Here is a 25,756-nt window from a genome sequence, read left to right on the forward strand (position 1 = left end):
TTTCTTCTTATAGAATGCTGGTCCTCTTAAATAAAATTAGTTGCGGCACTTGTTCGAAGTTAGCACGTTCTTTTATTCAGAATAATCCTTGTTTCAGTCTATCACTCGAGCGCCTTGACTTGCGCCATAACTTTACCCTCCCATAACGGTAGAACTTCAGAATCGTCGGTTATTTCTTCTTGAATAACCTTTGTATCCAAGTCCTCGCACTCGGTTTTAAAGAAATATCTAGAAAAAAGATATACAGATAGGTGTATAATGTTCAAAGATATGAAATATTACAAGTTTTATGAAAACATTTATTTGTATGCTTACCGATAGCTGCCTTTCTTAGGAAGATATTCTTTAAATTGCTTTAAAGTGACATTATGACCAGGAATTTTAGTCCTATAAGGAAACTGTTCGTCACAGAAACTGAACACAACGGTGGTAAAATCTCCAATATCTTGCTTCGTCTTCTTTAACGTTGACTGGTTTGATTGGACATAAGATTGACTTTGCATTGTAGGCTCGTAAGACGACTGTTTAGAAATATTAGAATGACGTTGTTTACAACTCGAACGTGCCCTATCTTCCTCTATTAATCTTCTTCTTGCTTCTTCTAATTGGGTTGCCTGTGTAGAAAACAATGTACTGTTAGTCTTACTTTGTTGGATACGATTAATTTATATCATTGTTATCAATTTATACAACTATTAAAAGTAAATAATATAATATTAAATAAAAATATTTACTGTATGAGGTTGTGGTAAAGGTGGCATTCCAGGATCTGCAACAAAAGGTTGAGCAGGAACGCCCCAAGTTTCCCTGTTTGTCCTTTCCAAAGAGCCACTGCGAGAACCATACTTTTTTCCATGGTGGCTATGTTTGATATCTGCTTTCTTGTCAGTTTCTTTCAGCCACGATAAAAGTCGAATATCTTTGCTAATTGTCGACGGTGGCGCGTCACTTACAACACTAACGCCACTGTCAGTTAATTCCGTCATAGACTTCTTTGTGGCTGATCTTCTAGTCATGTCTGACCTTCGGAATCTTTGATCATGACCTATGAAATGTAAATGTATAATTTCAATACATTATTAATAAAATTTTTATATTTTATTTTAGATTCAATATATTATTAACAATATTTTCATGTTTGCTGTAAAATATACCTTGAAGATACAGGTCTTGTTTATGGAGGGAATCGGCGTAATCAGATGGCACGGATTTAGATTTAGGCAAGTGAGATCCTAGTGAACTCATGGAGTCAGCTCCGACAAGATCGCTGCCTTCTTGAAAATCGTGAATATTACCGCTATCTGCTGAAAATGTAGAGAACACGTCCTTTTCTTTCCTCTGTTTGTACGGCCGTGGATAATTGTGCGTAGAACGTCTTCTTTCAGGCGAGTGCAGTCTTGGGGATGAGAGTCCAGGAGATCGAGAAGGCGTTAGATCCGACCAAACCCGTGACACGTGTTGGTCCAAAATCGCTTGATCGTTATCCTCTTCTATCATTAACTTTTCTCTCAATGCATCAGCTAGCGCTTTTGGTGCTCCACTTGACATCTCCAATGATGCATCCTTATTAATTCCATCACTTTCTTGCAAATGCCTATCAAGCTTTTCCTGAGATTCTCGTTCGCGTTTAACGTTCTCCAACTTCTCAATAAGCACTTGAGCAAATTCTTCCGGTTTTAGAGGATGCATTAAATCACGCGGTACTCGCTGTGTACGAGGGATGATAGTATGATGCGCCAGCGGATCACGATTTAAACTAGCTGAATCTTTAATAGCTCTACATTGTCTTATATACTGTTTTTTACTTCGTTGTTTATTCATTGACGCTCCATCACTGCAAATGAAAAGTGTAAAAGAAATAACAAGATGTATTAGATTTCATACATTATTCAAATGATGAAATATAAATATATTTTTACAATTATTTTCATTCTAGGGAATAAAGGAAACAATTATTATGGCATATTCACATTCAAGCAATGTTGTTATTTTTATTAATTCACTGCATTAAAAGTACTCCTATAATATAAAAGGTGTTCTAAGTAATACTATAATACTTTAATACCAAAGCATTGTATTATTGTTTTGATTTTGAAACAAAACTATGGGAATGAATAAAATTCTATATGGTAGCTATGTATGTGGATTTATATACATAAATTTACATGATACAGAGTGATCAACACAAATAAGACTAAGCACTAATTCTTGAAATTTTATAAATATCTGGAAACTTTATTTCCATAAGAAACTATGATTTTTATACTAATAACAATTAGCTTTACATATTAAATAAAATAAGAAAAACTTACACTGATGAATCGGTGAGAGACATATTGTCTGATTCAGTTCGTGCATCACTGCTCAAACTTTGAAGTTCTGAATCCTGTCTGGATACTGGGTTGTATGAGGAATATTGTGCGTGCAGTCTGGGTGCGAGCATATGATATGGACTAGTTCCATGTTGCAAGTAAATGCTATGAGCGCCACGCAATACATCAAACCAAAATGAAGAAAACAAAGAAAAGATTGGAAAACGTTTTGGCAAAAATATCACAAACTTTAAAACATAATATAGTTATTTATAATGTGATATTTTTAGTTATTTTTTTTTTTTAAATTTTGGGAACACTGTGTATGTATATAAAATATTATACACTACAAAACATTGCAGAAAATCCACACAACAAGCTTAAGAAAAAACCAGCTAAATGAAGCGTTTAATGCAAATCTAACTTTAAGCATACTAAATAATAAATCTTCTAAATAACAATTAGAGTTATATTTAAAAATATATATTACCCAGCATACGCTTCTGGCTTCGGCCGAAGATCCATCGCCCTAGTTTGTTGAGTAGCCATAAGCATATCTTTGGTCAATCTCAGCTCACTCCTCAATTCCCCAGGCGTTTCACTAGCTGAATGTGAGCTATGTACGGAACTAACAAATTCACTGTCTTCATGGACAGTGGGCAATAAGCTTGGCCCACAAGAAACAGACATCTCTCGACTGGATCCCGAACTAGGACATCCACCAGAATCCGGCTTTTGGCAGGACTGAACGTATTGAAGATACATATCGGATCGAAGAAAGTTTGGATATGTAGTCTCATTAATGAGACGTTCAACTTCCAACTGTACAGCATCAAACACTTTTTCGTCCGCCCGTCCTTCTTTAACTCGACGATTAGCCTCCTTTCGTACATCTTCTGGTATAGCTAACTGCGACTTGAGGAAGAACTTTCTGTAGATAAGTTTAACCAATTGATGTATCCTCTCAGGATCATCTTGTTCCTTGAGACCCTCACAGGCGAACCAAAAGTTAAGAGGATTTGCATGAGGTCTGCCTTCTTGATCCAGGTATTTTCTGAACAATTCCAAGCCCACTGGATCCTGCAGCAAGGAATGCAGGTTCCTGGCCCACCGCAAGCAAGCAGGTGGCGAATCACTTTCCATAGTTGTCGTACTACAGCAACCTTCCGGTTCAAATCCCAAAGGTGCCGAAGCATCGCAACCTGAAGCTGTTGGTGTTGCAAGAGAAGAACGCCTAGGGGTCAGAGTTGGACTCTGTGGACGGAACCTGCTGACGTAGTTTCCTGTTTCCTCTCCTATAATGAAATATTTGTAACAATTTACTTTTATATTCATTTCCTATTAGATATTATAAGAAATGAATAACCTATAAAATGTCATAAAATATTTATAATGCTAAAGACATCTGAGTAATTTAAAGGAATTTTATTATACTTTAATAATTACTATTAATTTTGATAATATAGTAGTGAAATGTAAGTCTAATAATTCATAAATATTTTTGTAATAATATACATAACATCTTACCAGGCACTGGTGGCCGTGGAGAGTTTTCATTGAAGCAACGTGCTTCGTTCTGTCGAGATCCACTCATCCTATCTATTATGGCCTTCACGTATTATTTTACGCTCTATATTTAATTTAGGCCCACGACGCCTCTTAGTAGACATGGTTAATCCAAACCTGAGATAAAAATAAGCATTTTTTATCATTTTGTCAGTAAACTGTTATAAATTTAGCTACATATCTTTATTCTTAAACATGTTTAGTGAAACTATATTTTTAAATATATTTATATCACTGTCCTCAATAAAATAAAAAAGATACTATTTGTGAGTCTCTTGATTCAATCTAACTTATATAATTTCTCATATTTTAAGTTTAATATATGTATTAAATAATATGCATTTGGGTGTAGAATAATATACAATAGGGAAAGCATATTTTGAATTCAGAATATTCTAACAAAAGCCCAGAGCTAGGGATGTTGGATCGATCGAGCCCTGTGGTGAGTCATGTACCAATTAAGCACCTAAGGATGGTTTTCCTATCCCGAAGAACTCTAAGGGCGGAGCCTGACAGAAGAACCGTAGGGTAGCTCCTGGCAGTCTGCGCATTGAAAGATGCCTCTCTATATATCCCTATTGGTCCGCGCAGAGCATTTGTGTGGTATTGATCGACAAAAATTATAACGCAATCCATTGAACTCTACAGTCAACCCCAAATCCTGCTCAGTTTCCAAAATAAAACTCATGGTAGAGCAGAATTTTATTTTGACAGCATGGATAGATATTAATAGCTTTATAGAGTAAGGTATCCTATACAAAGAAGAGGCTATTATACTCCTAAGGTTCAATCTTTTGTTATGATGAGCTATAGAAATATGATTTCATAAGGCTCCCATTACAACCACATCTGTACTATATCTGTGTTCATATGCAGGACAAACTATAATGTTAGTAACTAATGATTTAACTTCATTAATAATGTTAAATATATATCCAAAATTTGATAATGTTATTAGATATAAGATTGTTAATGTTAAGTACACTGAAATTTATTGAAAATTATTTACTTTGAATATAAATTATTCAACTCAATTTAAAATTCCAATTTAATAATTCTGAACTTTTGAATTCAAATTTAAATCACACACAATTTTTCTTTTTTTAGCACTTAAAATAATAAAATATCAATAAATGTTTCTACTATTAAATATCTACATTAAACACAAGTAAAGATATATTACATATTTAATAATGAACAATGAAATACGTAATATAGAAATGCACATAAAACATACAGATAAATTTATACTATATAAAAGCTCTAAGGGACCATAGAAACTTGATCTCTACTTGGGCAAGAGGGAAAATATGAAATGAAAAGCTGTCATAATGAATCATCTCACTTCAGTGCACATTTACCTGTGTTAAGGGATGAAAAGAAGTGTACATACCATTTTGCTAGCGCTTGTTTAGGAGTGACCTTGGAATCTCTATAGCCTTATAAAATCTATTATGATCTTTATAATTATATTGATCTCGACCACAAGTGCCTTCTAACTTCTTTTGTTACAGAACAGAATGAACATACGATACCACTGTTGACGCGTCTCTAGGCAAACTGAGCTAAGGCTGCGTCCTGACCAGGACTGACGCCACAGTCAGGAAGGGTGGAGTAGGGATACAATATCTGATCTTGTCAGATTGGGAACTGTACAGTTCTGATATTCCTATTCTAAATAAAAGTATAAGTACTTCTAATGAAAAAGTAGTACCGGTATTAAAAAGCTATTATTTTTTGCTATAAAAAATGTATATTCTTTTAACTGCACATAAATTTATACATTTTTACTATTTGGATTATCCTTTTTAGTGAAAGAGTTTTATTAATTATTAGATATAAGAAATAACACATCAATCTGACAATAACTTCCTAAATTATGTTACATCCCCTACTGAGTTATAAAATCTCTATTTTCAAGTTTAAATTTTCATTATGTTTGCCTCATAAAAATTAAAAACACAAAAGGTAAGTAAATGTGTATGTAATGGATATTATTCTTATTACTGTTCTACTATAAACAACTTTAATTACCTGATTATTTTAACTTGCTCAATTAAAAAATAATTAGTCTTTTAATTGTAAAAGACTACAAAAATTATATTATAAAATACAAATATTATTGATTTTCATATATAGAAAATGATAAAGCGTGACCAAAAAAGAATCCAAATATTTTTTAATTCATTTAAAATAATTAAAAGATTAAAAAATTTGTTATAGAAAGCACTGATATAAAATAAATACAATTACTGTTTAAAACAATGAATTAAAAAAACACTATAAAAATAAGTAACATAAAAACGAAAGTACGGTATTACAACCACCTGTAACCACGGACGGAACTTAACTGAAAAAAAAACCGTTACGATTTTATTTACAATCTTTGTTCTTTTTAAACTAGATAGATGGCACTAATATACGATTTACCATAATTCATGTGGTATAAATTTTTCATAGGAAATTTTGTTTTGATATTTAAAATATGAAATATGCATATTTATATATGCATACATATTAAATTTTATACACCACAAAAAAGACAATTTATGTTTGCTTTCAAAATATTATTAATAACTAACAACAGTAATTAAATAATCATTATTTAAACTAAATATCAATAAAACTATTTGTCGGCTAATTTTTAGTTAAAAATATTTTTTTTAGTTTTTATAAAATATCTATATAAGTATTTTTAAAAGAACATCGATTTAGGGCTAACACTTATGTACATAATTAGTTACAAACTACGGATTTATACGAAACTAGTAATTTTTAGTTTCTGATACTTGGCGTTGTATTTCTGCCAATTAATGACGTTACTATATATGTTTTACTTTAGGGTGATTATAGGAGGAATATAATGAAGCAAATGGTATAAAATAACAGTTAATTATATTGTTAAAAAGAAAAGGAAAGTTAAAAGAAATATCGTAAAAATTCTTGAAAAATTAATATTTTTACTAAAGCTATACTTGTGTAATTTAAAGAATAAAAAAAATTCAGTGCCAATGTGACAAATTCTACAAGATGAACTTGGAACTATTCGATCTTTAAAGAGAAGCACTTCGTTAATCATTATACGAATATTTGAAACATAAATTCAAGGGTGATTCACCATTCAATGTAGGATACTTCATTAAAATCTTCAATTTTAATAATGACCAAAGTGTGAGAATAATCATTTCAGCCTATGCCTTATATACTTTTCTTTAATATCTTCTTCATTTTCTACTTGCTTAATGATGTCCGTCGTTATAATTATTCGAAGCGCAGTACCGTGAGATATAATTATATGTCGAAAGAAATGCGTCGCGTGCATGAAGAACTATTAGGGCTGTTGCCTGTAACGTCGAATATTCTTAGGTGCGGTGAAAAGGTTCACTGAATTTCAATTTCGAATAAAAGTTAAATCTTCTCCCTTCGACCTCTCGATACCTTTCGAGTATCGAGACTATTGTTTCAATATTTGAATAGATATGAAGATTTTACCACTTGAGATATATGAAGTATTCACTTCTCGTCTCTTTCATTCTTTTTTCTGATTAAAATCATATTAATTAATCAATTGTTTAATTATATTTTATTATTTCAATCATGGAATATGATAATGAAATATCGAATGTACTTACGCATAATTACAAAATATTTTGTAGTTTATGCTTATATCTTCGAATATAGATTTTAAGTAAAAATTTTCTACAAAGACTGTTTATTTTTTTTTATTTAATTCTATGATTGTGCAGAATAAATTTCTTACATAAATTTGATTTATGTTTATAAGTATTAAGGTTAAGATTTGCAACATTATTGTATATGTATAATTGAATCGAATTCCCCCTAGGTGAAAGCCAGCCCGGAGAATGTAGAAAAGCCATCTGGACACGATAGGAACAAGATTCATCTCCGAGTGACACGCTATATGCTCTTTTCGCTTGGTCGGTAAATGCTAGGATCGGTGTTACCCCGCATACCAAACGGTTTGATATCGACGAGCAAAACGTTGCGGATCTATAGAAGGATGTATTCGAAGATATTGAAATTTTCTCGAGCGTACAAAAATGTATCAACCGTATGGAATTTAAATCCTGTTTTCCACTCGTATTGGATGTTATTCATCCGAAAACATTTCTCGGTTTTCTAAAGAATGCTGAAATATTAAAATTCACAATGGCGTGATTTTTGCAACGGTATTTCAATGATTCCATTCCATATAAATATTTCGTATTTTTTCTTTTTTGCACGCGTTTAATATAAATTCCAAAATGTATCCTCCTATTAAACGAAAATATTTAATTATCACGATAATTACGTATTATTGCAAAACGACATACCTACACGTTATTTTCCATTAAAAACATAACTATACCGTTATTAATATTTTTAAGAGATATCGTATTGCAATTAAAATAAATCGCAATTGCGAATGATAGTCGAATATTATGTCAGTATTCAATTTGTAAAATATAATTATACAATGATAAATAAAATTCAGCAGGTTTCCATATTACTATTAATTATCAATTTTTCAAGCTATCGGTGATCAAAATTAAACACGCGCATATCGAATCCGAATACATCGTATTGCACAGTCTTTTACGCAGTTTACCGTGGCGTGTATACGCTTCAAACTTTTATCCAACTTCCACATAACGGGTGTTCCAAACTATCCTACCTTTGCTAAAGGCAAATTAATCAAGCACGGTACCTAACCGCCTTTACATATAAATTCGATACTTCAAAATCGTGTCAAAAGCCATGTAATTTCACATATCGATACGATATAACGCGTTGTAAGTTCGTGTTCCATAATTACGAAACATCAATCACCAGGACGAATGAAACGCGAAAAGGAGAAAAATAGCGTCGATAACGAGGATTCCCCCGAACGTATTAACATTTTCCAAAGTCGGTAATATTTTTCTGTCGCGGAGAAAAAGAGATGGAAGAAATGACAAGTATTTCGAAGTCACCGGTTAGATGACGAGGCGAGGGAAGGGCCCTAGCTCTCAAAGAGCGTGGTTCGCCGAGCGAGGCGTTCCGAAAACCTGTAATTACGGACCCGACGTACATCAAGCGGTGCCGCCAGCCGCCAGCCACCAGCCGGCGAGGTCTGTGTCTTCCGTCTCCCTTTTTGCCTTTTTCTCTCCTTCATCGCCTTCCTCGTCTTCCTTCTGCCTTTACCTGTGCCGTCCCGTTCGTGCCTCTTTCTTTCTAACCTCTTCATCCTTCTTCGGCGCACGTTTGCTCGTTCGCTCTTCCGTTTTCTTTTCTCTTTTGTCTCTCTTTCGTTCTTTCTGTCCACTTTGAGCGGCCTCCCGCTTCGACTCCGACAGCGGTCCACCTTATTTGACCCTTCCCCCTATACGCGTCCAAAGGACTCTCCGATTCCTCTTTTATTTTACCCTCTTACTTTACTTACTTACTCACTCTCGGTTTCTTTCTGCTTCTCCACCGTTTCTTCCTCGTCTCTTTCTTTTTATCCGCCTCTCCTGCCCTCTTCTCTTTTTCACGTCTTAGATTGCTGTGTCGGCAATCGCGGCTCGCTACTTGGAATTGTCCGAAAAACACGGTACAGCAGGAAAGAAGAACGAGGGGGAGAAGAGACGATGAGCGACATTTCTCGTTCCTCTCCTCTTGTTTCTTTCTTTCGTTTTCCTTCCCGGCCCTTACTTTTTCTCGTCTCGCGTCTCGTCACCTTTGATTTCGCTGCAACGTTCGTACACCGAAATTCGTTGCATTTTCTCTATGCCTGGCTCGTAGCGCGTCTCCCGCGAAACTTTCCCAGCTCCGTCGGTAACGTCGGTAACGTCCATAGAGAACAAGCATTTCACGCATCCGATCATTCCGTCAACGAATTTCGCCACGTTTGCTCGCGGGCTTTTTTCAATGATATTAGCACGGTTTAATAAGATACCGGCAAATTGAAATGATTCGTCGGAAACCAGAAGTGCAAAGAAATCTCGGTACGGCACTGGGCAATCCGAAGCTCCTCAAACGAGAAAAGCACACACGGCGCCCATTCAGCTAACCCTTTCAGGCTCTCTCTCTCTTCCCTCCCGGTACCTGTAAGTTTTCTACCAACCCACCCAGTCATCCTCCTCATGCGTCACCTTCTTCTTCCTTCTTCCACCTTCAGGTCTAGCTGTGCTTCGACCTCGGGTAAAATCTCTTTTACGCGCCCAACCGAGGAACTCTGTCTCAGACGACTCTATGCTTTTCTTACGACCACCATTTAAATTTCCACATGGCTTTACAGAGTATAATTCGAATTTTTTATCTTTCTCCACATTTTCGTTCGCCCTTCCTCCCGCCGACCTTCGTTCTTTCCACGCAGTAGTTACGAAACTTTCGTTAGCGCGACCGTGAAGAGATTTCTGTTCTTTCTCCCTCCTTCTGGGGAAAATTTTAGGAAAACTCTTGGGAAGTTAAGCCAAGAGAAGCAGAGTGGATCGAGAACGTATCGGGAAAGGTTTCCTCTCGTGAGAGAACGCACTCGATGCACCAATTACGTGCAATTACGTTTCGCTTCCCTTTTTACTCTGAAAGACGAATTTTAGATAAACTCGGATACGAGAGAGAGAGAAACGTGCATCTGACCATAGAAAAAATGTGCATAGACGTAAAAGTGAAATACAAGATAGATAATTTTGGTATGGTTAATATAAAAGTCAATTTATCGATGTAAGAGAAGAAGTGGGGATGGCTGGGTTAAATAAGTCTATTACTCGATGGCCGATCGTACTTTACTTCGTTCGATACAATATTCTTTCGTTTCTACTACACGTCGCCCTCGACTCTAATATTAAACTGCTCTTGTTCACTCTTCGAGCTACCCTTTTAACGGTGGGCTTTTTCTTTGTTAATCTGTCGCGAAAATCAAGCGGATCGCCTTTTCGTTTTGAGAATCTCGTTATCATCGCTACGTACTCCTCACTCGTGTCTTATCGGTAACCGAAGCTCGTTTGCTCTTACCTCGAATAGCATAAATAGCGAAAGCATCGTGAAATGCATGTCGAATGTTCGAGTAATCGAATCGCGAGAATTTTGTAAACTTCCCGGCGATGAAGGATTATGACGCACATAACGTCAAAGAAACAATGGAACGAACGTATCTTGTTAGTTTTTGTTTGCTGAAATCATTAGCAGAATTTTTGTTATAGATAACAAGTGGGGTAGAGTATGTCGAGCGGAGTGCCCACGTTACCACTCTAGACCCTCGCGTTGATTCGTTAACTTTTTGCCCCGCGAGCTAAGGGAAACCAGAAATTAATTTGGAAGGTCGTCATTACGACTAAATAAAACTTTCGTTAGAAGTGCCACGGCATTTCGGAATTCGTGTATATGTCTCGAACAAGATTAAGAATCAATTACGTTCAAAGGGAACGTGCAAAGGAATTCCCGCGGTTCGTGCTCATTTGCAAGTTTTTTGATGGAGGGCATTTTCCTTTTTTAAACGAAACCACTTTCCCTTTCTAAATGACCGAAATAATCGCGAAACGACCAAACGGGATTAAATAAAAATCGCTTCAGACGAAATAAAACTACGTTTAATAAAGGCGACTCCGTTTCCGAGTTATCCCATCTATCGATCTACTGCGTTCGTGGCCGACACGTGGAAATCAAACGTCAATAGGATCGGTACGTCAGGGTTGCTCAGTAATCAACATCCAGTAAAGGAGCGAGGTCTCCTTATCAACGGTATCGGAGTGATTCTTGACAATGACACGAAAAGGAGCATTGATCAGTCTCCATCTCGTCTCGAGGCGCGTTTGCTCCCTTTAAAGCTAGGGTTAGAAAAAAGCCGTGCGTGTAACCCAACCTTAAATCACGCAGCGTTCCGAGAGCAGACCGTACAGCGTGTCATGATACTACCCAGCGTGCACGCATTCTTTTCGATGTGCTAGAAACTGTATCTGGGTATCGAGTGACCATCGGTGTGATTATAGATTATCAATTAAATAATAAAAGCAACGTTATCAGGTCGAAACGGAAATGATCCCGATCAGGCCATAAACACGGCTTCTAAAATCTTTTGAAGTACCGACAAGGATTTGTTGGTGAAAGACCGAGCGGAAACGGTCAAAGGCGTGTCACCGTTATCGCCAGATGACTTTATGTAGTGGTATTATGCCTCGCGAGCTGCGAATCTTTCAAAGAAACTTCTAAGGGACCGCTCGGCCGGCAGCTACACCGACCGTCGGTCGTCGACCGTCACGACCGCCGCGACCGTCGACCGCCGACCCTCGACCATCGACTTAGGAGAATGTTCACTGACGTGTCAAGATTCCTCGTCGCCCCGCCTTTCTCTTCTCAATTCCGATTGACCTTCATTCGTGTCCCCTCTCCCTCTCTTCGCAATTAAGTATATGCTTTAGATTATTCCTACCAGACGGATTATTTCGTGCCGGCAAATTTTTAAACTTCGCTCCAAGATAGAGGAAAACATCTTCGTGAAACGTTCCGTCACCGATGTACTTTTAATTTCTTCGTGAGCTGCGTATGATGTACGAATTGATATTCGAAGTTGTAAATTATTTGAAGGAACGTTTTCGTTTTGGAGCAAACTGGCGGAAACATTGCTATAGACGTTCGGTAAATAACTACCATATAAACACAGGTGAAGCAAATATTTAGCTGCAATACGTAATTACGAAGAAGATAATCCGGGATTTCTAGTCGAAAGGTTGGAGAATAAGAGTACAAATTTTGGAGCAAATTTAATTTTGGAGGTTAGAAAAAGAATTAGAGAAATTTGTACTTCGTATTTAGCTATTTTTCGCGGTGTTTTCCTTGGTATAGTAACGATACCTGAATATGTAAACAGCGGTGCAACAATGTACAAATGGAGTACGCGTTATTATTAACTTCGTAAATATTGCTTTAAAGCGATACCTTGTTTTCGTAGCGATGCATTGATTTATTTTTTTCATTGGATCCTCTTCGTATTCACTTTCTATCTTATACATTTTACATGCCTCCCAGGCAACCACTTGTTTGTGTCACTTCAAAAGTTCACGCGCTGTATGTAAACATTCGCGTAAAACCAAATTGTGCATAATTATAGGTTAAATCCGATAGCTTGATACACTGTTCGTGCAGAAATCACGCTATTTGTCACGCACAATTTCGGATTCGAAAGTTCCTCTTTTGACGCAAACGACATCTGGTAGAACGGCGAGGAAAAAGTGGCAATTGCGGTTCACACGCGAGATGATTGCAGCAATCGAACAGGAACTATAGTTTTCAAGTGATTACACCGTGCACAGGAAGTCTTAAGAACAGAATCATCCGAATAAAAACATCCGACTCTCGAAGCACTCGTGTTTTCGATAGTTCGCCTCGACGTGTTTCCGCACTTATCTTCGTTTTGTTTATGGTTGCACATTTCACCGGGTGAGTGAAACGGTAGGTGAAAATAGTTTGCCATTCCCTTGCAAGAGGCACGAATTAATTCGAATATTCTTTATTTTCATGAAAGTTGTTCCAGTCCTATCGCATAACCTGAAGCGGCAAGTCAAACGCCAGGGTATCGATAATGAAATTTCGATTAGAGTTACGCTCGGTTGTATTTAGTTGGCGAAAAATCGCAAAGCTTTCGGTGGATGAAGCGTTCATAGGAATCGTGTTTGTTTCCAAAACATTTTCATCTGTACGAAAGCCATAAAATGTGCCGCGCATGGCTCTCGCGAAATATCGAGTTTATGTTTTGGAACAGGTTCGTAAACCGTGTCTGTGTTGACATCGTTAAAATTGCTAACTGCTTTACGTTTTGTTCTACGTGTACGTGTCGCTAAATAAATATATCTCCGCCTCAATTTTTCGCACATACGCGTGCTCCTTCCATGGTGGTAATCCGAGGTGATTAGAAACACGAGGCTTTTATAATGCACATAATAGATCACGTTTGGATTCGATTCTCGTTAGCAAAGCGTGAAGCACGGTTAAAATTCCACGTTTCGGCAGCGTTACGGAAAACGTCGATGAAAGAAACGGTTAATCGCACAGTTAGATTATGGATCGATGAAAAATTCCAACGATCGGACGAAACGCGTACGCTCCGATCGCCGACTCGAAACTTTATTCCGTGAAATCTTTTCGTTCGTACCGAATCAGCGAAACGAGCACAAAAACAGGGGCTGAAGGAACGGCTCGGTTGAATGTGAATACGACAAAGGATGCCGAGGAAGACCTGTGCCCCATACAACGTACACAGTAAGACTGAAACTACACAGTGACCGTAGAGCCAAGGGAGAGCGAGCATTATCTCTCTCCCTTGGCCTTCCTCCTCGCTCTTACACCGTCCTTCTTCGTCTTCTTTTCTTCTTGCTCTGCCACACCTCCCTTACGGCCACAACTGCCTCTCTCCCTCTTTCTCTTTCTCTTACAAAGTCTCCCTTCCCCTTGTCTTCCTCCCCGGCCCGGCCATGGTGGACGTAGGACAAAAAAGTGGTAGGGTCCAGGTATAAGGGCAAATTCTGAGTTATATATACCTATCCATACTTTAAAACTCGCACGGAAACGCGAGAATTTTCATAAATTTGAACAAGTGGTTAGCTTTAATGATGAGGCCAAAGTATTTCTAAATTGTTAGGCTTCTACCGTGAAAAAGGTTCCAGCGAAATAAAGTTCTGTAGGGAGATTGGCGGAGTTCGTGTTGTTGTTGAACTACTATTACCGGTGTAATATCGATAATTATATTACTCGAAATTTTATGGCGTGTTTACAACGTTGTTACAGAGCGGGAACTCTTTTAAATATTTCGTTATTAGTTTGTTTGTTAAGGCTTCTTTTTACTTTTATTATTACCGGAAATGCTTCCAGCAGTTTGTATAATAATATGACACCATTCGAGCGTTATTTTACGCTGTATAATTTTGTTAAATAAAATGGAGTAAACTGTAAAATATCGACGCGAGTGACAGTGAAATAAAGATATGAACAATTTCAGCTATCGTGAGTTCGTTATGTATAAAAGGTACCGAAATAATTAGTTTCATTTGAAAAATTAAGTTTATCGCGTTAAAAATATAAATTGGTAATTGGGCGCCATCTATCGTTGTCGAGCTTTACTACCATCGATACGACGCCATGTTCGTATTTATATTTTGATCATAAATACGATTTAAAACGAGCTAATAATTAGTTAAAGATTAATCGAGATTTTTTTTTAATTAAACAAGGATTATTTGAAATAAAAATACGTATAAAACGCGGTATATAAATTACATATATAATTCATGATTCGTAATTATACGTTGGCGAATTAAATAAATCGATCGTTTAGTTGAACATATAAGGGAAAAGCACGAAATCGTTTATCGTCAACCGTTGTCTAACCCAGACGATCTCTTTAACTTCGTGTTCAATGAAATTCGATTGAAGTCGTTGCCAAACGACTACTTCCCTCCAGGTAAATTACAAGCCGACGCACTGATTTATCTTATCCAGCCGTTTTAACCTCAAAATTCGTCGTGACATTCCACGTATCAAATACGTAACGACGATCATTTTTTCATTCCACGACCAATGCAACGAGACGTCCCTCGATATAATTTTCAAGGCATTTTATTTCCCTTACTTATCCCATTACCTTCTCTTTCATCCCGCGATTCAAAGAAACAAAACGGTAAAGCCATAACCGTAATTAAAATACGTTTTATCGATAAAACGCCTTTCACGACTTTCTTATCTTCTCGCAAAATTGAACTTTGTACAAGCATCGTACCCTAATTTATTTAAATTAGAAACAATCGCGAATTTCAGTTTGCCGAAGAACGAACGGTTAATGGAAATAAAATTATCGACGATAACCGAAAAAAGAAGGAAGAATCGGCGAGGCGAGGGAAGAAGAAAAAAATGGAAACAGAAGGAAAGCGGCGAGAAACGGTCTACCGAGCCGCCGAAGAGAGAGAAAAAGAGAGAGAGAGAGAGAGAGAGAGAGAGAGAGACGGGTTACGAAAAGACCATTTGCGAGCAAAAGTGAGGAACTATATAGTAACGCATTGGTACCACTTGCACAAGGCGGAGCGAGAAGGACAGAGCGACGGCGCGGCGGAACAAGCGAGAGGGATAAAGAGACAGGAACAGAGAGGGAGTGGGAGCGAGACAGAAGGCCGGAGCGGACGGCGCGGCGCGGTGGGGGAAGAAGAGGGAGAATTACGATGAGAGGGTATAAGAGAAGGAGAATCTCCGTTTGATCTTGCCGCCGCACGCGATCCCACACACATGTATGCATGTTTCTGGCCTCTCAATATGGATTCGCATGAATGCACCAACACATCGCGCCAGTTAAAATCTCTCTTCTCTCTCACCTTGCCACACAGTCCTGGTGCTTCGATCGACAGTGCACAGCCAGGGCACTCTGTTGCTCTTGGATGTGTATAATAAACACCGTGCGAGCCAACTCAGCCGAGTCGCCTATAATTTCTCGCGGAAAATTATATGTTAATGCGCCCTTAATGGCGTCGTTCGTTAACGGGATCGTTGTACAAGCCCGAGGGATAGAACCGTGCCGAGAGCGCAATTCGATTCGCTCGAGCATGCCGCGAGCAGCGCGCGAGTCGTCATTCAACAACCTCGCGGTCATAGTTTCTTGTATTGCCTTTTCTTGTCGAATATACGCACGCACACGCGTGTGCGGGCCGCGTGTACGTGTACACGCGCTTCTTAGAAAAATCTCCGCGAATATCTTTAAAGCCGATATTACAATTTCGCGCGCGCGCACGCAGGTACAAGACGCGTTCGAGCGCCCTCTAAGCCGCGCATTATTCAATCACTGTATTCCCGACTGTGAACGGGAAAGACGATTTTTTCCCTTCTTAATTACAAAACGGTATATTCCATCGTCGCGGAATTTGCGCGCAAGCGGAACCCCTTTGAACAACGATGGTCGTTGCTTTGCGCGAATAACCTCTTTCAAAAGTCGCGCCACGCTTTCCCTGTACCTGTTTCATGGCGCGGATCGAACCTTTCGAATTTTACTTCCGGTCGACTAGGCAGTGGCGTACTAGTGGTAGTTTACATCCGACCACTACGTATTCTACTAAAATTACAAAATTGTAAAGGTACCAAAAAATATGAGAAAATAAAAAGGAAAAAAGAGGCAAAGGGAAAACGATTACACGTATACGCGGAAATTAAACATACCGCGTATAATTAAACTGGAAACCCGTTATCAGGCATTCAATATATAAAATAAGCAACGTGTTTGGAGCATCGAACACATTGCTCCGTCGTTCCACGCGTCACGTCCCTTCTGACCATCTTCATGCGGCATCTGTACCAGGAGTAATTACGGACGACACACGAAGGCAGAAGGTTAATCGAATCCATGTGCGCAAAAAATCGTTTTATTTCGCAAAGGGTGTGCGACGTGGTGGGGAGAGCACGCGAGCGGGGGGTGGGGAGGAGCCGGTCGATCGGAATGAACAGTTATGCAAAGCGTTTGCGCATCGGTGTATCGCGGTAAGAGGATAAAAAGACGATACACGGGTCCAGGAGGCTTTCTTCCCGAAGGTAGTAATACTCATGACTGTTTGATCGGCCTCTTCGGACGGGGAAAAGAATTTCCCGTGGGTCCATGGTAGTGGAACAAAGTCCTCAAAGAATGAAGATCGCCCAGCTAAAAACGTGGCAAGAGAAGTGGCGCCTTTGACCCTCATTGTCTGCGCTCTTTGCCCGTCGCATGCACGGCCTAAAGGACTCTGTTTATCTTTTTCGCTTTCTTCTCTTCCCCTTCGTCTCATTCGCGACAATACATACATACATCCCCTCTCTTCGCGCCCTCCGTCCGCCCCTATACGCGTAACTACGCTCCGCGGAACCCCGTCCCTTTTCCTTCCTTCGCGCTATCAATCTTGTATTCGCGTAATTCAATTTCCCCGAATCGATTTTCGACGTTTGATCGATGCGCCTGATCGTCCAGGCGTGTCGGGGAAATGTATGGTTATGATTGTTCGATCAGAATTGAATCGAGAAAGATTACGTACCTACGGTGTTTCCTGATTATTCCTTCGGATAAGGTAAGTGGTCGAGGGTAGCTGTGTCGAGGAATTAATAATAACGTGTGTTTCGGAATCAGGCTGATCGTTCTTTCGCCATTATTTTTATGGATGATCCGAGCTAACTGAGAGGATACTGGAATTACCAATGAGTCAAGATGACCGGTTTAAGGCTAGACCTACATTCGCGAAGAAATCTGTTAACATATCGGGAATGTCGACACTGTGCGATCTTATAATTCAATTTAACGATAATTTAATTCGACAAAATCACGTTAACGTAGGCACATCGTGAATCGGAAGAATACTACGGGAAAAATGGAGCAGTAGCGGATTCACGCAGTACCCCACGAGACATTGCGTGATCGTACATCGTATGGATAAAATTAATTTCCTAACAAACGCGAATCGCGTTCGCGTTTCCAATGTTTCCAATAAAGCGAACAACGAACGTTAATCTTGCTTCGAAGAAATTGAGCATCACGAGGGAAGAAACATCAGAAGACTCCACGCCACTATGGCGACAATAGGAAAACAAATGATTCACCGAGTTTAACTCTACGTGTGCCATCTTCAAACACCGATGACGAATTAACTCGGTATACCATAATACACCGGGGAGGCATTTTCCGATGACGAGCTGACTCGTCGTCCCCGGTTAATGGGTTAAATCTGCAGATATACTCGAAAACGTTCCGGCTGGCGTATAATAAGAAACCTAGCTGGAAAGCTCCGTAAAAGAAATACGTCCTAATTATATCTCGTCGAAAATAGGTAGCGAGCAATTACGTGATTTCATTGTTCTCGTTCCTCCTTTTTTTTCGGGCCCAGTCTGCTCGTTAGCCGATACTCGTGTTACCGATAGACTAACGAAACCCCGAATAACTGAATCAGACGTTCGCTTCCTTATATAAAAGGTCTGTCTCATTCACCGGCTATATCTCGCGTCGGTACGGTATACAATCGCATGTAGATATATTCTGTTTTGGAGTACTTGAGCCGTGATGGCACCGTATGCACCGATGTATCACCGATGATACATTCAGCCAGGTATAGTACCCTCTTGGTCGCACGAGAGATTGACACACAAATTGAAATAAACGAACCGGCGACACCGAGAAACTGAATGATAAAACACGGCGATGGTGAAAGAACGAGAGCACAAGAACAAGGGCGGAGGGGAGGTTACAAACAGTGAGAACAGTGCTACAGACAATAGAGACAATTATTGCACACAGACGGAGGAGATGATGGATCAAACGCGGTACCATTTCGGCGCCCCTTTATCTTCTTTCACTTATCTTTTCTTCTCTCCTCTTTCTCCCCCTGCCGCCCCTCCGCGCGCCACTCCTGGTGGGCGTTTTCTTTTTCCCCTTATCGTAACACGTTTCGCGTTTATTTCGCCTTTTAGACTGTTTAACTTTGATACTCCAAGGCACACCGAGTTGCGAGTCAGCACGCGTATCAGGCATTAAACTACTCGTTTTACCGAAGTTAACTTACAGAAAATATGCCGCCATTCGTATTACCGACCTATCCGTTTAATGAAATTCCGCGAATAGCTGGAAAACAATTCTCGATATACTCTAGTTCGTAAAAAGCAAAGTAAACAATAAGAGTATAAGGCTGTACAGGGTGACTATTATAACGAAGGGTATTCTGTAAATCCACGATTGATTTTGCCATTATCCTCTATTTGATCAGGGGGTAACTTTTATTTCAGTATTAACCGAAGTTTACCGATATCGATTCAGAATTCTCTTTTTCATTCCGAACTACATTTTAATAAAGTATATTCTCTTTGGAGTTATTATTGTCTAACTGAATCCTTTAAGGTATTCCGAATTCCAGTCACTTCAAAACGATCGTTCATTTGTATTATACGAATTTTCCTAATAATTATTACTTTAGGTTCATCGATTCGACACCCTGTGCGTCAGAAGAGCAACGTCACGAAGGAAGTATAGAAACTGTCTTTTCTACCGATTACTCTAATCAATCACGTCACTGCGATTCGTTTAAATGATTCCGCGGAATAGGATATATATCGGGGTTACAAAGAAATATCGGGAAGGAATTAAAATTACTGGAAAAATGATCGGCCATCCATACGGTCCTTTGTACGAATTCTCTTACTCGATTACACAGCTACGGATCACTCGTGAACACCCCATAGAATAGTAAAGCGATATGACGAAAGAATGGGGATTACCCGCATGAATGGTTCCTCGAGATGAAGCAGCAGACTCCTCTCCAAGGATTACGATTGGAAGATTTAAAGAGTTATTTCAGGTCATAGGGTTAAGTGAACTACCCTGTATAAAAGGGAGCAACGCATGAGCCACCCTCTGTTGTCGTGGTGCATACAGTTGTGGGAATCCCCTAGCGTGAACCGAAGATGGGAAGAGTGGGCGGGACCGTTCGTGATCGTGCCGTTTGATACCACGTGCTCGGTGTGGTTAAAGCACAGGGGAACTTTACGTCCTCTCATTTTGATATCAAAGCGTCCCCTTCCAAGGATCTTTAAATCGATGTTCTTTGACTTTACAAAGCTTTCACCGGTAACATCCTCCTCGTCGCCCTGGCTCCTTCATCTTCTGTTATTCTTAACTCTTATTTTTGTATACTACTCCTTTGCGAGCGCTGAAAGTGACTGGTAAAAGCTTTCACTTTATTGCCGATAATTGCAGAAGAGGAAAGGGTCGTTGTTCAAAGAAGCTTGTTAGATGCAATAAACGAAAGGTCAGGAAGACACGATCTTTTTCGTACCCCGCCGGTATTGGCTGTAGTACGATGATCATTAACATTTATTCCCTTGTGTTTCGCTGGATATTGTAATCGTATTAAACGACGGCTGGTACGATTGTTCTTCCTGTTCAACCGATATACCTTCGTGACACGGAAGTGAGTCACATATTAACGTAACCACATGTACAGTGAGTCACGAATATCATATGCGACTTATTCAACTTTTTAACCCACTTTTTATCGTGAGCTCTACTCGGGGGTTTAAGTGCCGGGTAAAGTAATGGGTATTGTAAAGTCTCCCGGGGGTGTCTTTGATAAATTTTTTTATCAACTGATATCTTGTTTGTTCTCGTGACGATTTTTAGCGTGACTCTATCAACTGGCTTCTCTTTTCTGTGCAGTTTAACATGTTATGGCCCAAAATTGTGTAAACGCCACGTCTCTCGTCCTATTTAAGCTAGGAATATATCATTGAAAGAGATAAGCGATTTAATTTACGATGTAAAAATCGCGTTACTTTTCATGTTTGGTCCTTAAGCCTTTGACTAATGTGGGCGCCTAAAGGCGCTTAGGAATCTTGCGCTTGTGATACTATAGGCGCCTAAAGGCGCTCAAGAGTTTTATTTGCTGTTAAATTTTAAGTACGTACAGTAACAATTTAATGCAGAATTCAAAAAATAAACAATGTTTTGATTATTATTTAAATATACAATCATTTCTCAGAAATGCACAGCTAACGAAAAACTTCACCGTTCTCAGTTTACATCGCAAATGGATTCCTACTATATGGTACGACTGGTGTGTTTTAAAGTCTGTCGTAGTCAAACAGTTAAAATCGATTGAGATTTCGATGCTAGCTCTACCAGAGAAATCAGAATAACTCGTTTCTGCTGTTTTTGAGGGCGTTAATGTTGATTCTGGTTGGGATAGATTAGGTATACCTATTCATTTTTGTCATATCACTTGAATTATTATTATCTATGTATAGTATATTTAGGTACACGTTGCTACTAGGTCGGTAGTTCTACTGTTAATGGATTATTCTATATGACGCAAACAAACTTTTGGAAATTTTAATTATAATTTGATAAAGCAATGATGCGCGATCGATTTCATAATGGGGTTTAATTAAAATCCCTTACGTCCTTAATGAACGAACATGTGTGACGTATGCAAAAATATCCCTCGAGTGAATATCACGGTAAAACGGAAGAATTTGGAGCAATTATCGTTACGAATAACATAAAATGCTAGGGGAGAACACGGACGAACGCAAAGACCTAGAACCAGTAGTGGTATTGGTGAAGCAGTAAAGTAGTAAAGTAGCACTGCATAACGACTATACCTGACATGATTATAAGCGCATACAAAGGTATCGGAGTCGAAGCCGTCGTCGCATTAGAATTTAAAGATCCATATGCACCGTGAATTACAAGTGGTTGAATGCAATTCGCTATTCTAATAGAAAGATACCGTTCAAAGTGAGATACAGGCTAACAGTAAAACGTTATTCGCGTACCACGCGGATACTCGAAATTCCAGAAACCCTAAACAGAAAAAAAAGAGAGAGAGAAAGAAAAAATGAAAAGTGAAACACCTCGGTGAAAAAATTAACTAAATTCCCATCTAGACTAGCTTCTTACGGTTCTCCTTACTCTAAATGCACCAATGAAAAGAAGAAAGCAGCACGGAACAATGGCATCCTTGAAAACTGAAAGGGTAAATTGTTCGCTGCCCACGTCTCACCAACAAACCTTCAAAAAAATCCGAATAGCAAAGCGAACCCGGTTGTTAACAGTAAAACCTTGTTCCTGCACTAAAGACACTCGAAAACACGAAATCGCTGAGCGAATTAACTAAATCCAGCTCTGGAAAAACAGCTCAAACTGTTTCCACGGATTCCAAGATATCAACGAGATGGGAAGGAGTTCGCGACGAATCTCCATTCTCGAAGACCAAGAGAGCGAATTTCCAGGTGGGCACGTTTCACCGGCGAAGCCGTTCGAGGCCGGAGAAAAAGCGGAAAAGGAGAAAAAAATCGGAATCGTAGAAGCAAACCGTGGTTCCCTGGCGAGTAACAATGGGAACGCAGAAGAACGGGCGAGTGAAAGAGGCAAGGGAAAGATGACAATATTAAGAAAGCTTACAGAAACGTTCGCCGTAAAGGTTTATTGGCGTGAAGGAGTTGTGGAGCGTGTCTACATCAAAGGCGACCGCTTCTGAACTCTCTATTCCCTTTCTACTTGAACCCTCGCCGTCATCTCGTCACCACCTCCACTTCTATCAACTACCACTGACGTCCATTCGCTCTGCCAAGGTTGTGCACGCAACCAGACGCTCACCCCCAAATGTGTACCCTAGGCACATTCACCACGTGCGAGTCTCTGCACCGGTGGTTATTAACATCCATTACCATCTCAAACGAGACGCATTGCGACGCACGATCGAACGGTTCGGACCGGTAACCAAGAAATGGATATTATTTTTCCATTTCCTTGCCAACCTTAATTGTCGAGGCCTTTGTCGCTTTGCTCGCGTTTCTGGTGTCGACGGAGGCCACGGCTGGCTTGCAACGATGGGTGGATATGTAAGTGGTTGGTTCGGCTAAGGGCTGAAAGAGTTGCTGGATTAACGCGTCGGCTGCTGGAACAATTCTATGCTACGGTTTATTCCAAGGTTCCAAGATTTATTTTTGGCAAAAAGGGAACTACTTCGTGAGAAGATTGCAAAGCAAATTTGATTTCTCAGGAGGGGGTTGGTTGTAGGTACGCTGTTGAAACGAATAGGGAAAAAGTGAATATTTTTGGTATGCTTTTATAACTATGGCACAAAAGATATTTTTTATTTTATTATTTTCTGTATTCGCGAGTAATTTTTATGGTCAGATTCAGCATATGAAATCGTGTAAGAAATCTTATCGTTCTCGAATAACAAACCTCGCTGATCTGTTTTCTCATATCTGCTATCATTTCGTCGCGCCCAGTTTTCATGTAAACAGATCAAATTTGTAGAGAAACGTATGAACCGCGATTAACATTTTTCTGTATTGTTAGAAAGGGGTACGTGTGTAAAATCTACGTATTGCATTAATTTTAATAATGTCGAGAAATTATAAATCATAAAATCATTTTGTCCCGTACTCTACATATATTTTACATATGTGTACGTATGATTTCTAGGAAGAAGTGAATAGCGAAGGGAGGTTTACGATATCTTGTTTGAAGAGATAATAAGTTCTGGATAAATGGTTCTACGCTAAACCTACCATGATTAATCAATCGAGTGAATCCATGCGAATAAAGTTGTACGATTATTATTTAAATTTTATTCTCTGTTCGTGTTCAAAATGGAAATAAAAATTAATCTATTTTGTTACTATCTAACTGCTTTATCCACTAATTATTACTCGTACTGAATTGTAAAAAAATATAGCCTTTATTCGCAGACCTGTATAGCATAGATTGGTTTAGCATTAACCCTTTGCACTCGACGACTTTTTGGCTGAAGAAGAGTAGGATTTCAAAGATTTTCTGCTCTAAAGCTTGTGATATTGTTTGGAGCAGTAAATAAGAAATCTTATAACTAACATTACATTATCTTAAATTTGATACATTAACGAGTATCGATCTTCGAAATTTTATCAAATGGCGAGAGCCTCTCGAGTGCAAAGGGTTAATAATTTTAGAGTCTCGGAGGATGAAGAAATCGTCTGACAAGAAAGAGAATTCCACAGTGAAATTTTCATCTTTAAATAGCGTGAAATATCGAGACTCGGATATCATTTCCATCAGTGACCCTATGCAGGTGCATTCGTTTTGGAGTATTTCCTTTATTGGGGCTACGACGCACCGTGGTGTGCCTTAATTGAATTATTAGTGACTGTTTGTCAAGCCTAGCGGATAATTATCCGTGCAATCTGTTCGGCTTTAGTCTTTAATTATCGGCGTTACCTAATGTTTTGCGAAGTTATTCAACTTGGAACGAAGTAATTAATCAGGTAATCAAGAGTTAAGCTCTTACGCTCGATCATTACCTAGCCATTGACGCTCAAAGCCGGGCGAATTTTATGCGAAATAACATTTTAATCTCGCCGCATATCCGTATCATGTAACAGATAAACGTGATTAAGATAATTACCCCTGATTGTGTAAAAAATCCGTAGACTGGTTAAATTCACCGGCGAGTTGCTCGATTTCGAGAGAGAATCACTTCTGTCGAACAGGATCGTACCACTCTCGTCCGGACGATCGCATGATACATTAATTCGATGAGCTAAATCACGTATTCCTCGACAAACCTTTACCGGATATTTCGTGAACATTAGCCAATGAAATTTACCACCGTTTTCACCGTGCAACAGCATATCTCGACTGTTATTTCACGAGTGCAATTTCTGCTGATATAACACCGAAGCAGAAGTATGCTGAAAATGGGGGCTAATTGATTATCGATTCCGAAAGTCATTAAAAAAAAAAAAAAAAAAAAGGAAAGGAAAGGAACACATATCTAATTCGTTAAATCGATTCTAAAATTTTTCTTAAAATTTCCTTGACAAGATTTAAACGGTTTTTGAGCGAATTATAATTTAAAATCGATTAGGAGTAATAATCGGTAAGAAGAAAAGTGAAAAAAGTAGGAGAAAAATTAAAGTCGGTTGCGTCGTCGATCACCCCCTCCCAAGATCGAGCATCTTTCCAAACAATTTCCCAATGGTACTGTAACTTAACCAGGAAGTAATGGTGTCTTAATTATTCGCCGCATTTATTGTGAACTGTCGTCAATTACGGAAAGAAGCCAGGATAATGGGCGGGGGGATGGAGGGGAGTGGGAGCGGCGGGAGGGGAAGAAGAAGAAGGACTCACGTCGGCTCCGGCGGTTCTATCGGTTTTTACTGAATTATTTATAAAATCGCTGATTGATATTCACGATTATCAGGAGGAGCGCGCGCTCGCACACCGTAAGCATATGTATTGTTTTGATAAAGAGAGCAGAGAAAGGGGAAGGAGGAGAGCGCGCGTGTAGCGGAATCGTGTAGCGAGAGAGCCCGCGGAGACGAGAGGACTCGCGCGCGGCGAGGTTTCAGGATGAAAAAGGAGCAGGGCGAGAGTGAGAAGGAGACAGGGAAAG

General features: G+C 39.1%; 1 protein-coding gene across 2 annotated transcripts in view; it reads right to left on the reverse strand.

Moving 5' to 3' along the window:
- The window catches only part of Axn (protein axin), a 27,168-nt gene continuing 1,412 nt past the window's right edge, over positions 1-25,756 (reverse strand). The window contains exons 1-8 of one of the 2 annotated variants that reach the window (XM_017903296.1): positions 5,272-5,329; positions 3,840-3,995; positions 2,803-3,607; positions 2,313-2,477; positions 1,155-1,834; positions 735-1,045; positions 316-614; positions 1-228 (exon numbers count right to left, since the gene is read on the reverse strand). In XM_017903296.1, the coding sequence (XP_017758785.1) occupies positions 102-228; positions 316-614; positions 735-1,045; positions 1,155-1,834; positions 2,313-2,477; positions 2,803-3,607; positions 3,840-3,906 (2,454 nt within the window). In that variant the 5' untranslated portion in view covers positions 3,907-3,995; positions 5,272-5,329 and the 3' untranslated portion in view covers positions 1-101. Of the gene's footprint in view, positions 229-315; positions 615-734; positions 1,046-1,154; positions 1,835-2,312; positions 2,478-2,802; positions 3,608-3,839; positions 3,996-5,271; positions 5,330-25,756 lie in introns of those variants that run through there. The other variant, XM_017903288.1, reaches the window with a different exon arrangement.

This window comes from Eufriesea mexicana, unplaced genomic scaffold, assembly GCF_001483705.2.
Source record: "Eufriesea mexicana isolate 0111107269 unplaced genomic scaffold, ASM148370v2 scaffold4744748180, whole genome shotgun sequence".
NCBI lineage: Eukaryota > Metazoa > Arthropoda > Insecta > Hymenoptera > Apidae > Eufriesea > Eufriesea mexicana.